The sequence below is a fragment of the Populus euphratica genome, unplaced genomic scaffold, assembly GCF_000495115.2.
Source record: "Populus euphratica unplaced genomic scaffold, PopEup_1.0 scaffold516.1, whole genome shotgun sequence".
Taxonomy (NCBI): Eukaryota; Viridiplantae; Streptophyta; class Magnoliopsida; order Malpighiales; family Salicaceae; genus Populus; species Populus euphratica.
Window position 1 is genome coordinate 93,279 of NW_011500309.1, and position 15,583 is coordinate 108,861.

General features: G+C 32.1%; 2 protein-coding genes across 2 annotated transcripts; one reads left to right on the forward strand and one right to left on the reverse strand.

The window, feature by feature from the left end:
* Positions 1-5,422: 5,422 nt before the first annotated feature.
* LOC105113487 (Putative membrane lipoprotein) lies at positions 5,423-6,964 on the forward strand. The gene is made up of 2 exons (XM_011009688.1): positions 5,423-6,617; positions 6,723-6,964. The coding sequence occupies exons 1-2, from the start codon at positions 5,750-5,752 to the stop codon at positions 6,773-6,775; spliced, it is 921 nt and encodes a 306-aa protein (XP_011007990.1). The 5' UTR covers positions 5,423-5,749; the 3' UTR covers positions 6,776-6,964.
* Positions 6,965-10,270: 3,306 nt separating this feature from the next.
* Positions 10,271-14,786, reverse strand: LOC105113488 (probable beta-1,3-galactosyltransferase 19). Its single transcript, XM_011009690.1, has 7 exons — positions 13,759-14,786; positions 13,014-13,246; positions 12,632-12,922; positions 12,397-12,525; positions 12,106-12,279; positions 11,053-11,160; positions 10,271-10,880 (listed from the first exon to the last, which is right to left on the reverse strand). Exons 1-7 carry the CDS (start codon positions 14,540-14,542, stop codon positions 10,674-10,676), a joined length of 1,926 nt encoding a protein of 641 aa, XP_011007992.1. The 5' UTR covers positions 14,543-14,786; the 3' UTR covers positions 10,271-10,673.
* Positions 14,787-15,583: the final 797 nt, after the last annotated feature.

A 15,583-nucleotide genomic window follows, 5' to 3' on the forward strand; every position in this document is an offset into this window, starting at 1 on the left:
TATGGTTCGACCCCGGTCTTGCCGGGTTATTTATTACTTCAACACTCCTGCACTTGGGAGAAGACATCAATCTTTTGATTGTGTCAATGACTTATCAAATTTTCTTAGAACAAAACGTGTATGTTTCCCAATGCAAGAATTCCAGAACCATCTCCAACATATTTGTTGGTTTACAAAAAAAAATTAGTTGAAACATGTTTTTTATATGATTAATTAATATAATATATATTATATACATTATGTATCACAAATTCACTTTGTAGCTAGTTGGTTTAGTAGCTTTTTGTTATTGACAAGAACATGGTTACAATGATAATATCGAATTCATATTTTTTTTTAGTAATATTTGGTCAAATCAGGTTGGATTGTTATGTATTGTCAACTAGATCTTGATTAGGTTAATTGAGTTGAACTAAATTTTTATCTTCTAATATTTAATATTTTATTGTAAGTTTTGATAACTAACATAATTTGAAAAATGTATTTAAAAAAATAATCATATCCTAAATAATTTTATGATTTTTCAAATAAAAAAGTAGTTTTAATTAAATTTTAACATTTTAGAAGAAATATTGGTTTAAAATAAAGAGTGGGAAAAAAAAGTCCTTTACACTAAGTGATTAGTACTTAAAAGTGTATTTTTATCAAGATTTTATACCATTATTTTGCTCTTTAAGTATCAATAACTTCTTAACTAAAGCATATTTTATAATAGTATATGTAATAACATACGGTAATTTATGGTAAATATTCATTCTAAGTACAGGCTTATCACATGATTGATGAGTTGAAGTATTGAAATTGAAAGGACAAGTAGATGGCCAAATTTAGAAAAGAGATGTTGGTGTAGTCAAAACTAGAACACTGTTCGGTAATTGAGTCATATTTGAACCTGTAGATCTTGGATTTTGGTCTACTTTATATAGATGAAAGATAAGACATAGGCCTACAACTTTTATAGGAGTCCAAGATTTAACAAGGTCGTTTTCAAGTTCAAATTATAGTAATAACGAAGAAGTCTGAATCTGTCCTATAGCCCGAGTACTGTTAAGTGTTTGGCCCATATTTGGAGTTCTAGAAGTCCAAATGACCTCAATTTTTTTTTAATAAGAGAAGGTCCTCATACATCAGAATGAATCAAGTCAAATGGTGAAAGAGAAACACAAATATTTCGATTAAAAGGTAAAGTAGAAAATTTTGTTAGTTTATATCGACTATAATTAGAAATATCACAAGTTTTCAAAATTTCTAAAGCTTATGTGGATGCCAAAAATATCAAGAAGAAGAAGAAACATGTCATAGACAAGAATATCATAAATAAAAAATAAAAGATAAAGGACTCAAATGAAAACAAGACAAATCAATAGTAATAATAGTAGTAGCGGGAATTGACACTTTTATCTCATCCAAAATGTGTAGTCCATTCTCCTTGCGACTTGTCCTAATCAGCTTCTGAGATTGCAGTTCTTGTACACAATAAAAAAAAGAAAAGAAAAGAAAAAAAGGACTAACTAATCACCAGAATCACATAATTAACCAATAGAAGTAAGATTTAATTTAAGGTTCGGAATAAGATAAACATTAGAAAGAGACAAGTGAGGTGTGACAATAGAATCAACACCTGCTAAGGGCATGGGAGTGCCATTAGTAGTCATAATAGGAATAGAGAGGGAAGGGAAAAGAGTGGTAAAAGATGAAGAATCTAGAAACATGATGTGAAGCACCAGAATCTAAAACTCATTCAGAATGTGACATGCTTGAGGAACTATAAGGCAACTGACCTATGAAAAAAGAGGATACTACTTGTGGTTGCAATAAGAAAAACTTCTAAAATTGCTCAGCCAAAGTACTAGAATTAGTTATAGAGCACGAGGAAGCTACTGTCACGATATTATGGTATGATAGTTTATAACCTTGAGGTGGTCTATGAGCATTAGATTGTGACTGGCAGTCAGGCTTCTGAGCTTGATTATGATGTCTCAACTTAGGATACTGAGCCTTCCAATGACCTTTATACTTTCAGAAACTACACTCATCAAAGACAACCCTTATGTAAGGCTTATGTTGGTGATTGAAGAATTTCTTAGAGGGCACTACTAGTATAAAAGGATTTGAAACAGATAAAATACCCTTTTTAGAATACAATTGAAAACATGTTTATTTAGCTAATGACTCACTAACAACCGAGTCAACAGAAGGCAGTGGAGAGCGATGTAGTATTGAACCTCTAAGTCTTTCAAAATCACTGCGAAGTGTTGTTAAAAACTATACCAATTGTTATTGCTCTCTACGCTCAATATAAGTATCACATGCCTTTAATTCTACCAATTCTGTAAGAGCTAACTAATCCCAAAGATCTATCATGGCATAATAGAACTCTCAAATACTTATATTTTTTTGGTGAAAAGCTTGTATGTCATTCTCTAACTGATATTGTTTTGTAAAATTTGATTGCGTGCATAATCTTTGCAAATGATCCCAAATCTCTTTTGTTGTCTCATACTTTACCATCTACGTACCTATAGAATGCTCAACAGAGTTGTTGATCTAAGTAATGATCTTTGCATTATTTGCTTCTCATGCATCTATCAAAGTTGCATCCCTTTCCGTTATATTTTTAGGTACCATATAGGTTCCACTGACATATCTCCACATCTTTTTATCCTTAAAAAAATTTCTCATTACATAGCTCTAATATGAATAGTTTTTCCTATCTAACCTCACACTCATAGACTAAAGTGAATCATCTATTTCACTAGCTATAATCAACAATTGCAAAGAACTAGAATGTAAAAGCAGTGAAAAATAAAATATCAAATTACGGAAACTGAACAAAGATTATAGAAACTAAACAAATATCTTCTTGAAAATATACGACTCAAATACCATATTGTAAAAACTGAAAGGAAGATGAAATATCAAAACAATTGTAAAAATTGAATGCAAATATCAAATTGTAAAAGCTGAAGACAAAATATCACTCTAAATTTTTTTGTTTTTAAGGATTCGTTAAAACTTTGTTTGGGACTAAGTCTCGTTTTATAAAACCAGCTCTAATACCGTGTTAAAATAATTAAGATCAAATACAAAAAAAAGAGGCTAGAATTTTCAATAATCTCTTTATTATCATTACATTAAGTTAATCTAAATACAAAGAAAATATATATAAATTAATTAATTATCTATATTTATTACATCAATCGTTTTCTAAAAAAATAATGAAAGAAAAAAATTATATTTGGTCCGTTAGAAGTAATAAAAAAATATTTTCACCTTGATTTAAATATTTCTCCTCTCTTATTTATCTCTCATCCTTATGTCAATTTCTCTTGTAGAGTAAATATTTATTGATTGTTGCTCTTAAAGCATTTTAAAATTTATTCAATTACTATTTTATTGATTATAAAATCTTCAGGAATCATGGTGATGGTGTGATCACGGAAGAGTAACCAAGAAGAAAAACTTTTGGCAATACAAGGGTGATTTTACTCTAAAGTAACCATGTTCGTAAGAACAAGGTTATTTCAGTGCAAATGAACAATTACTTCAAGAGAAAATAATTGTACTTAATTAAGAAATATCTTTATGAAGTCATGGTTTATATACAATCTTTACGACACAATGCTTTATTGCTTAATTTATCTTGAGAAATTATTTTTATAAAGTTAAGTAAAAATCTAAAAAGAATAGATTAAATAAAAGATCAAATTGTGAAAATAATTAAGATAAAAAATAAAAAAATTTAGAATTTTCAATGATCTATTTATTATGAATGCATTAAGTTAATCTAAGTACAAAGAAAATATATATAAATTAAACTAAAAAAATAATTATATTTTTAATAAATAAAACTATATAAATATTATTTAATACAAATACCAAGACAAAAACCTGAAAATGATGGAAAAACCAAGTTAAGAAAGTCATACAGGGAATGAGAAGATTGAAAGAAATGCTTTCAAGACCAAACCATCAAATACTAGCTTCTTCTTTCTTTTTCCTTACATGAGGAACAAAGTAAAGAAACCAACTCCTCAAGAAACTAGCTATACCAGCAGCATCTTCAAAGTAAGCAGGTAAATGTTTTTTAATAAAAAAAAAAATATCATCACAAAAATTCACTGAAAAACATTTCAGATTATAATATTGGACATGTCCCAACACAAATTATATTATTGCATGTCAGATTCTGAAATAATCATTGTCTTGTCCAATATGCGCATTAAATACTATAAAACGTTTCATGCACTGATTAATATATACACCAAATATTACACATAACTTTGTTGAATCCGATCTTATCCTGTGTAGCATGCCGAGTACATGTTAAATATAGCTTATTGTGTCGATAAAGCAGCAGCCTCCAGTCGTTTTGAACTGCAATAATCATAACATGTTATTGTGCGGAGAAAAAAGGGAACGTTCATCGATTTGATTTTATTCCATGCCTTGTTATCGTGGCAGCTTACAAGGAGCTGTGTCACTCGTCAAATACAATGGTAGCCCTTGTTTTGGGGGTGGGTCATGTTCTTTTTTTAGTAAGGTAATCCGATTACTTGTCGATCTATATTCTTCAAAGCATTGTGTCTGGTTTCTGTTTCCTCGTAAATCAGTGAGAATATATGCTATTCTAACGAGAAATAGCTTAAGATGAACTCAGATAAGGAGGGAGTTTAAAACATGAAATTATTGTGTTTAAGGTATTTATTTATTCTATACATAGACAACATTTGTAGGATAAATTAAGTTATCTAAATTTCTAAAAAAAATTAAAAAAATAAAACAAATTTTTTTTTATATATATATACATGCTTTTTGTATAATCACAAATTTTATTAGATTTGAAAATCTTATAATGAAATATTATATTTTTTAATATTATGATTGTTAATGAAATAGATATATTTTAAATTAAATTGAATAATTATTATTTAGTTTTATCCTAATAGTTATAAATGTCAAAATTAATTATAAAAATTAAAGAAATTAATTAAAAAACAAATTAATCTCACTTTCAAATCTTAAGTGGTTTCATCTTTTGATATTATAAATATCTATATAATAATATTAAAAAATTCACTAATTAAGTTTATTTACAGTGACTTTCACTTAATTTATCTAGCAATACAATCCATATTTATAAACATTTAAAAAATTATATTTTTTTAATATAAAATAAATATATTTTTCTTATTTATTTATTTACAAACTACATCCACACTCTTTATCCTCGAACTGGAATCCATACCTCCTAATAAAAACTTATCCCTTAAGCTAAGCTAAGTGGATCGAAAGCGTGTCCTAATTTATTTTTTTTGTTGGTACTGAAGAAAAGAGAGATAGGACTAGCTAAAACAAAGGCGTGGGCAATGCGTCTAATGGTCCCTGAAGTCTAGACTCTTAGAACAATATTATCAAGCCAGATTAATCACACAAACTAACTAAAAGCATAATAGTAGTGATAAAAACAGGGCATCTAATATATAGTAGGGAAAAGCGAAGCTTGCAATCCCAACACCGAAAGTCACAAAAGTAATGGATCCCCTTGAAACAAACGCACCATGCCTCTTAGTTAATTCCCTCTCAGTTTACCCCCCTGCCTCAAAAGGTAAGACAACAGCCGGTTAGCTAGCTAGCTTCTTCCACTATATAATGAATGCACAGACAAGCTAGCAATGGAACTCTTCACATCTCACCTCTCCGGCCAACTATCTCCTCCTCCTCCCTCTAATCTATACTAGTAAACAAGATGAAGGTCAAGCAATATTCTTGTGTCATTCTTCTCTACATCTTAACTCTCACGACCCTCTCCTCCTTGATAGCCTCGCAAACCTGCAAGAACTCTTGTGGCCAAATTCCCATCAAGTATCCCTTTGGAACTGGCCTTGGCTGTGGGGATCCACGATTTCAACAATACGTGACTTGCAACCAAGAAAAGCTCACTTTAACCACCCATACTGGCTGCTATCCGGTCACCAACATAGAATATTCCAGTCAAGTTATATACATCTCTGATCCCTCGATGTCAACCTGTGCTTGCACTCAAACAAGCAAAGGGTTTGGCCTAGACTGGGACGCTCCCTTCTCTTTTCACGACGATACTGTCTTTACTTTACTTGACTGCTCAACCACTTCATCACCTATCTACAGAACCAATGGTGCCTATGATGTTGATAGCAACACCACAGTAATCCCTCAGTGCGACAGAACAGGTGCACCCATTTGCAGTTTCTTATTTTCTTGCGGAGCAATCAGTATGCTCAATCTTCCAATCTCTACCTGCTGTGTTTACACACCAGTAGATCTTGGGCCTTCTTTTGAAATGGATTTACAAAAGTTGCAATGCACTTCATATTCTGGGTTCTATAGCTTCAATGGCCAAGAATCTAACCCTGAAAACTGGAAGTATGGGATAGCACTTAAATACAAGTTCAATGTGTACAACGACTATCCAAGTTCTTGTGCTAACTGCGAGAGAAGTAATGGAGTTTGTGGTTACGGCGGAGCTTACAACACATTTGTTTGTAACTGTCCTGGTGGCCTCAACACAACATCAGATTGTTTCTTTCGATCATCATATAATCACAGTCCAAGGCTTCTCCCCAGGCACACTGCAGGTATATATCTACTCAATTAATTTTTCCCTTCCCTTCGGGTCTATTTTTGGTCCTTGATATCCAACTATATAATCATTCATATCGATCATCTTTGAATCGTTGCAGGCAATTTCTTGATCTTTTCCTTGTCATACTTTATGGTCCGGGTCCTCTTTTAGAGCTACCCCGAATATTTTCAGTCTGACAGAAATCCAATGATCTACAAGTAATGCCAAGATTTTTCTCTCCCGTCTGAGACAGCTAAAGAATGCAAGCCCGTATAAGTATTTGCATATAATGTAAGAATTCAGTGTACCTTAAGATGGAAGAAATGTGCAAAAGATAAACAGTTTGAATCCTCCTTTTCATTTTCCAGCCTCTATTTATCTTCATAAAGGAAGAGCATAAGGGATCAGGTACTCATGATTTACAGTTCATTAACACGCTCCAAAAAATGAATGTGCTCCGGAGTTTGAAGGCTAAACTCAACAAACCATCAAAATTTTACTCAAAAAGAAAAAAAAAAAAAAAGCATTGAAATTTAGGAGGTTGGGGTTCGATATTAGCTGGGCCAAGGATGTGATTCCCATTAGCAAAGTGGACCTTTAGAGCACAGGGGAATTGGCGGCCTGCTTTTCCCTAGACTAAACCAGATGATGGAATAAGATTCTTTCTTTTGAGCACTGAATCCACTAACAGAGAATCACTTTCATTATAAAGGTTCTTCTTCGTGGCCCCGAAAATCCCTAAGCAAGCTCAGAAAGATATAAAGTATGCTCTATACCTCCATTTTTATTCTCTTATCATTGCATCAGCACTTACTATTTAAAAATAGTCCATTATTTTCAGTATTCTCTTATCATTGGCATCAGCACCTACTATTTAAAAATATTCCACTGTTTCAGTGTGAAATCAAGACACCAAGAACATAATTACAATTCAGAGATGAGGGTCTTTTATCATTTTACCACAGTTTGATAAGATTTTTGGGTAAACAACAAAGGTTAGTAAAACAGCAATATTGTTATAAAATATCAGTCTATTTAAATTTCATGTATTATTTAAATTAATTAACATGTAAAACCTAAAATTTTATAAAAATTCAATAGCCTCAAGATTTAATGGTCAAGAAAAAAAGAAAAAAAGGACTGATGTAGCATTAGAGACTAAAGGAATAAAAACATAAAAAGAAAAAATGGGTCACCATGAGGATATCACATCAGGACTCTATTTTTTATATATTTAATATTATTAGAAAAATTTTGACAAAATAATTAATATAATCACACTTTAAAATATTATTTAAGGTTAATTATAATTTTATTTGGTGATATTTCAAAATATAATTAGAATTATCTTATCAAGATTTTTTTGATGTTTGTTAAAAACAAAGTTTTAATGTGTTATAAATATTTTTTTTTTCATTTTGTTCTTCTCTCATTTCTTTCTCCTTCCACCTCATCTTATTTTCTTTCTCTTTCTTCATTATTAGATTTTAAATCTTATTTTATGATCATTCGATCTTCTTAGAATTTTGGATTGACTTTTGTTTAGCTTGAGTGAACAACATATAATATACAAAATTGATTTTAAAAAAATAGATGGAATTAAACTATGCTATATTTCAAATATTTTTCTCAATTTATATCACTCTCAAAACTTTTATCCTAACGGTTATTTTTAAAAAAATTCCAAAAATCACAAAAAATGAAAAGAGTGAGAAATATTTTTGAGTAGCACTACATTGTCTAAGATTCTTTAAGTGATTATTACGGGGCTCCATTTGCACCGAAGTTTCAGCAAATTTTAAAACTATTTTTACTTTAATTTTTTTTTGAGTTGTTTTAATATACTAATATCAAAAATAAGTTTTAAAAAATAAAAAATATTATTTTAATATATTTTCAAATATAATCTTATTATATTCTCTTATCAAAGCTAAAAAGCTCACAAGATTTGCATGCTGTAAGTTTTTTCTCTCGTAATTTTTTCTCATTAATTTAGAATATATTTTTATACTTGTTAATTTTATTTAAGTTTTTTATTAAATAATAAGCTTCATTTGTTTTGCTAAAAAAATTGACATGCAAAAAAAGTAATTTATAATTTTTTTAAAAAAAAAAACAACAAATGGATTGTAACATTAAAAAACAATTATAATTTTAAGACTGGATTTGAGAAAAAATCAAGAAGGTAAATCCTAGTTTTTTAAAAAAATAATAAGAATAATGTTATTTTGATCAAAACGTTTTAAGAAAAAATTAACTAATTTTAATTGAGTTAATTTTATTTTATTTTATTTTCTATTATGTTGCAAATTAGTTTGGAATCCTACCACGAGCATAGCACGATATATTGTTTTTTCTTTTCTATTACAGTGCAAATTAGTTTGGAATCCTACCATTAACGTAGCATTGGGTATTATACTACTTTCTAGTATTTCAGGTTTTACAATGTCATATCTCTTGCTTTTGCAGTAATAGAAAAGCTGCCGTGCTCCGATTCTGTATTTCAAGAAAAGGATTTTTTATTTTATTTTAACTAATCAAATTTTAAATTTATTTTTTAAAAATTATAATTTAGAATTATTTTAAATTTATTAAATATTTATATAATTATTAATTTTAAAATTTATAAAATTAATTAAGACACATTACAAGTTGATTCAAATATCTATATTAATAATAATAATTAAAAAAAAAAGGCTGTCCTCGGAATCCAAGGTATTAACTCTATGGTGCTTCACTGTATGCCCTTCCATAAAATAATTCCAGTGTTTCTGTCAATGTTACTTGTCAAGTTCCTCGCAGCTAGCTAGCTAGCTAGCTACTAGTCAGAGCTTCTTTATGTGATTCATGAAATCCATCCAATTGATCAAATATTTTAAAGCACATTTTAAAAAGCAAAGATTGGGTATCTTGCACTATTTTTTCTTCGACCCCTGTTTGATACACACTTTATTTAATGTATGTATGCCTGTTATTCCCTCCTGCAAGCCAAGATGTTACTGCTTTTAATTTACGCTTAAAAACAAAGCTTGCTGTCTGCAAATAAAGCAAGCCGTGTATGATGATTCGGTCAAAATTTTATTTAAAAAAATTAATTATTTTTAATATTTTTAGATCATCTTGAAATATTAATATCAAATATAAATTTTAAAAACTAAAAATATATTTTAATATATTTTTTTAAAAATAATACTTTAAAATACAATCTCAACTAAATTTACAAACAATCACTTGCGCACACAGAAAAAGGACAGAGGTTAAATAAGACTGCCTGTTTCCTAGTGTTGGCGATATTTGTGTGTCACTCACATCCACAAGCCCCCATGTCGGCACGCAAGTGTGAACATTTGTTTTCTTTAATTTACTTAAAAATGTTCTTTCAAGCTATCGCTAGATATGCAATTTTATGCATTTCTGCAATGAATTATGCAAGTAAATATTGCAGGTTACCGAAAAAGCTGTTAACTTGTCGTTCCAAAAAAAGAAAAAAATGATTCCATAAACTCGTCATATAAATCAAATTAGGAAAGAGAAGAGATTAGAGTCTCCCTCTCTCTAGTGGTGTGTAGAGAGAATAATGGCTATATCAGTCGCATTAAGAACAAATCTTAATGTGATAAAATCCATGTAAGAACTTCTACCATATCAATAATGAGAAGATATTTTAACCAATACTTCCTTCTCTATATATCTTGTGCGCAAGTGTTTGGACTTCAAAGGGAGCAGTGGGAACGAGGCATGCCCATGCTTAAATAAGAGAATATTTGCACTCTTTCTGCTTCAGTCTTTTGAGTGTTTCCCTCTCCAGAATACAAAACTTTGACATGTCTTTTTCAAGCCACAGAAATATCCCTCTATACCTCTTCTAGAGCAACAATCAGGCGGGGAAAAGGGGAAATTAAAATATAATGAATGGACTCCATGAGAATCCAGAATCCTGCTACATCTTAAGTCCCTCTCTGAATATGTACAGAGATGTACAACCAACGCAAAACTTGCTTCTGTGTCGCTTTCATATGTTCCTTGCGTTTATCATATTGTAATCATTGCTGAAATGATAAGTTTATAATCATCTCATATTGCAGCACTGGGACTTTCCTTGATTTAATTTGTCCCAGAGGCATATCATCTGCCTTGGCGACTGATAATGAGCAGTGTAATAATCTTCAATGCATCCAAACTGGCAAAACTTCAAGCTGTGGATATATTCTACGGGTTTTGAATTGTTAAACTTTTCCACCCACATTCCCATGCTCACGTCTTCCATCTTAAATAACTGCATCAAGTGGATATCGGTTCACATTAATCACACAACCATAACCGCACTAAGTAAGCAAATCAAAGGCATGACAGAGACAGGAACTCGAATGAGGGTACAAAGTGCAAACAGCATGCATGCATGCAAGCACGAACAAGAAAAGGAGCGAAGGTGACACAGAGCAACATACTCTCAACTTGTGACTCTCAAACTCAGCTACAATAAAATCCGCAACGTCACATGAAATGATGTAGCCTGGACCATTTGCATAGGGTGGATACTCTTCTTCTGGCCATTCCTGAATTAACAAACATTGTTGGTTAGATAAGGTATTTTGAATGGGTAACATACCATGCAACCCCCCTTACAACAACTTATTAATTGTAACTAATTAATTAATAATTAAAAAATAGATTATGGCATGTGAGCACTGAGTACATTACTTCAAGATATATTACCATCTCTCCTCTGGAAATCAGATTAATTTTGGAGGTCTAAGCACTATGGTATTTGGGTAAAATCAGGGCTCAACATTATGATTTTTGGTTGGCATTAGCCGATGTAGAACAGAAGCAGAATTCCCTATAGGAAAGGGATTAAATAGAAGAAAGGCAGAAAACATAAATCGGAGATGAAAGAAATCCCCATAGCAGAGAGATAAACAGAGAGGAAGAAACAAGGAAGAGTCATAGTAGCAAACTGAAATAACAAATCTCCATTCAATTTATAATCAGTCTTTATAAAACATGGAAAATATGCTCTTAAATAGTCAGCAAAACCCCATTAGCATCCTTTTTAGAGAAGGAAATTAACGGCAGTCAAGATAGAGAAATTCTAACCGACTAGAACAGCCAAAATAAAACATGGCATTAAAGTTCATTTCAGTATAGCCGGTTTCTCATCACTTCTCTTTCAATTGCCAATTCTAGACAAGGGACTTTATATTTACAAGTACAACTAAAAAACTATACAGGTAAGAGAAATGTAAAGCATGAAATCACAGCAATACTACTAGATAATATGTTGCAACAAAAAACATTATCATATGGATTTGGAAAACACACATTCAACTCCAAGGCAAAGTAAATGAACTGAGAAATCAGACAATTACATGGAGGTGTATGGGGCGGGGGATTTTGGTGGAATTCTAACTAGCACAACAACCAACCACCATTCATCACTGAAGTGTAAATGTGAGCATGATACCCAACATCACGGAAGGAATATAAGTCATTGAAAGTACCTCATACGTCACAGCCCATTTACCATTACGTAAGGGCTTGTGGTAGTAGTTCATGTTTCCAATGTATAGGCTTCCATCTCTCCGCACTTTCTTCGCTTCCTTGATCACAGCATCCAATCTAACAAAAGTATCATCATCACACTTCATGATATACTTTGCATCCACTGTACGGACCTATTAATAACAAACAAGGACGATAAATACAATCTTTTCAGTTAGTAATCTTAGGATAAAACATATTAAATCTTACAAGAAAATAAAGTAAAGAATTGGTCTCACTACACCACTCACCCCATATTCACAGATAGCAACAGTCTTCAAGACAACAAGTTCATAGTTATCCATGTAAGGAACAATAACAATATCACCAAAATACTCTGCTTCTTTTTTTAGGTCCACGTTTATTTCCTTTCTTCCATTCTGTCACGTGGAAAGTAGATATTTTACTAAATGTTAGTATTTTCAGATTAAGGTTAACACAAATAAGGTTTGTAAAATTAAACATGCCTCCCATAACCATCCTTACCAATGCTACAAAAAACCGAGCTACAATTTTTGAAGATCTTATCAACTCATGCTGCATCCAGGTTTTCCTCACAGCCATCCGCTCAGCAAAATGGTTGCCAGCAGAGAGGACACCAATGAAGAGCTCTGCTTGGCCATTAGGAAGAGGAGGTGCTTGCCACTTTTTAAACATCTCAAGATGCTGCTGTGGAGCAAAGCTTGGATGTGAAGCAGGTAGAGAAGCAGCAAATACAGACTGTACATCAACATCCCCATTCAAATATAGTCCAGTGGCATCCTCAAGAACAAATCCCTGCAAGCACCGCAAATACATCAAATTTTAAGATGATGTGTAACTGTCAAAAGAATAAAAAAGAAATCAACATATCACATAATTTGCTCACAGTGCGATATGGAAAAGAAGTGATATGTCTCCCATCAACATTGATGTGATAACCTTCCAAGCCAGCACTCAGTGTAAGAACAAACAATTTGCCCTCTACAAAAGGATAGGGCCAATTGTATGACATCTTCTTTTTCCACCCTATCAGCCTGTTCAACCACCAGGTCGCCTTAGAATCTTCTGAGCTACTATCATCATCACGAAGCCACTTCTCACATTTCACTAGTCCATCAACTTCACAGAACACGGAAAAAAAAAAAAAAACAATCAGAGCCCTCTTAAGATTACAGGATTCGAGTGACAGTGGTGAATCAAAGAAGCAAAAGAGGCAGCCAAAAAAATCCTGAAAAGCTAGGAATCGAGAGAATTTTAACCAGCTTGCTTAAAAAATCCTTAAAATCATCCTATCAATATAAATAATGCAGGTAATATTTTCAGACATGACAAAACAAAATAAAGGAGATCAAGCCAGATCCCATGGCAACCGGTATCAAAAGAATGGGCACGTGTACAAAATTTCAGGTAATTTTACGAAGTCCACTGAGAACCAATGAATCGAGTTCCAAGTCGAATTATAATTTCCAGATAAATCAACCATGAAAGCCACATTACTAATTCATCAAATCCATCCACAACAAAATCGCAATCAACATGGAAAACAGTTTTCCAATCAACTCAGAGAAATAAAACCTTACAATATGACATCAACAAAGCGAGCATGCATAAAAAACCAAAAAATGAGATACCAGTTTCCTCATCAGCTCTAGAACTCCAGCCCTCACACCTCAAAGCGTTGCCCCACTGCATTCGATAACAAGTATTCTGCTCTATCACTGGTTTCCCACTCCAATCACCTTTCAATCTGGGATTGAAATGCAAAATCCTAGGGGGGTCCTCTCCGTCAACGGTCTTCAATCCCTGAAGCTCCATCATGAACTGTGACACCATCAGTGCCTCCTCCCCTTCCTTCACCAAAGCTATTTTCGGGTCTCGCTCCGGGTGAGCCCACCTCGGCTTCCCCACCACCGTTATGTGGGACCCTAATGTCAACCCGCACGGCAGCTCCACGATCCAGTTCCGAGCCCCGAACTCGGACTCCGATAAAACAATCGAGTTTGGACACTTTTGTTCAGTGGTGTTGCCTTTATTCAAGTCGGGTCGGATTTTACCCGACTCTACCTCTTCCCATAGTTTCTTACCAACAACCCACGCCTGTCTTGCAGCCTTGTGGAGCACAGAGAACTCGTCAGTGGCAGTATCAATGGTATCGAAGACGGTGTCGTTGAAGAAAAGACCCGAGACTGCTCGGGTCTCTCTCATTATCCTTCTCGGTTCGACCCGAACAGAATCCGCCAAATATAGAGGCCTGGGTAAGGCATCGCTGAGAGAGCCGTCAGAAGCGTAAAGAAGGGCGGTTTTGAGAACAAGAGGGACTTGAAGGGTCATGAATAGAAGGTAAAGAATAAAGACAGCCATTAGAGTCTGAATCAAAGTGAGTCGACTCAATAACTTCACTAGATGATGACTCATTGCTGTTGTCTTATCTTGTCGGTGCTAAATTGAACTTTACTAAATAATATTACAACAGAGGGAGAGTAACAAAAACCCTAACTGTATTTACATGCACTGGACTGGACCGTACCGGACTGGAATTTGTCTGAAAGTTTTAAAGGCTGGCGGAGAAAGGAGACGGAGGCGCAGTTTTTTTTTTTTCAATTAATTTTTTTTTCCTCAAGTAAACAGAGAGGAGATCATGCAATTATTTTTAAACAAGACAAAAGTCTTGCTCGTTCAGTTGATGAAAAGGACACACGTTTTGAGAAAGTGGAAGGGTGGAAATCGAGTTTTAAACGGGTGATTATAAGACAGTCCCTAACTTATATAGTCAGTAACAACTCAGTTCCAAATCTTGTTAAACCTTGCTAATTTCTCAATAAGCTTGATATGGTTTAAATGGGTGATTTATTACTTGTTTTCATTCCATACTACCATCAAATGTGATAAGGGATTTAAAGATTAATAATAATGAAGATTATATATATATATATATATATATAAAAGGTTATTTTTGTTAGATATACAGCATCCATAATTTTACTATTCTGTTATCTTATAGTATGTTTTTTTATTATTTAAGATTTTTATTCATCAAATCACCTTTAATTTATCCTTATCCATGGAATGAAAGAAATCATAAAAAAAAAACATATAAAAGGAAAAAACCAAATAAATTAGATAATATAATAAAAAATATCAAATCTAAACATATAAAATTTCAATTTATAATTATTAAAAAGTAAGTGTTAAAAAACAAGAAGACAAAAATATTATCGACATAAATAATAACTAAAAATATCATTTAGCTTAAAATCTGTTGTTGATCGATGGCCGATCCTAAAAAAACCTATTGAAATTTTATGAGAATATAATAAAACAAAAAAATTAATAGTTAAAATATAATTGCATTTTAAATTTATGATATTTTCTTTGCAAATTATATAATATAAAAGATTATCTAGATAAAAAAAATACATTTCTTATTTTTTGTTTTATAGTTTTAGATAAATTTAC

Coding starts and splice junctions, on each gene's coding strand:
- LOC105113487 (XM_011009688.1), top strand. CDS start 5,750: ATGAAGGTCAAGCAATATTCTTGTGTCATTCTTCTCTACATCTTAACT. Junction 6,618..6,722: donor TCTCCCCAGGCACACTGCAG/GTATATATCTAC, acceptor GAATCGTTGCAG/GCAATTTCTTGATCTTTTCC.
- LOC105113488 (XM_011009690.1), bottom strand. CDS start 14,542: ATGAGTCATCATCTAGTGAAGTTATTGAGTCGACTCACTTTGATTCAG. Junction 12,923..13,013: donor CTTCTTTTCCATATCGCACT/GTGAGCAAATTA, acceptor CGGTGCTTGCAG/GGATTTGTTCTTGAGGATGC. Junction 10,881..11,052: donor TTGAGAGTCACAAGTTGAGA/GTATGTTGCTCT, acceptor CACTTGATGCAG/TTATTTAAGATGGAAGACGT.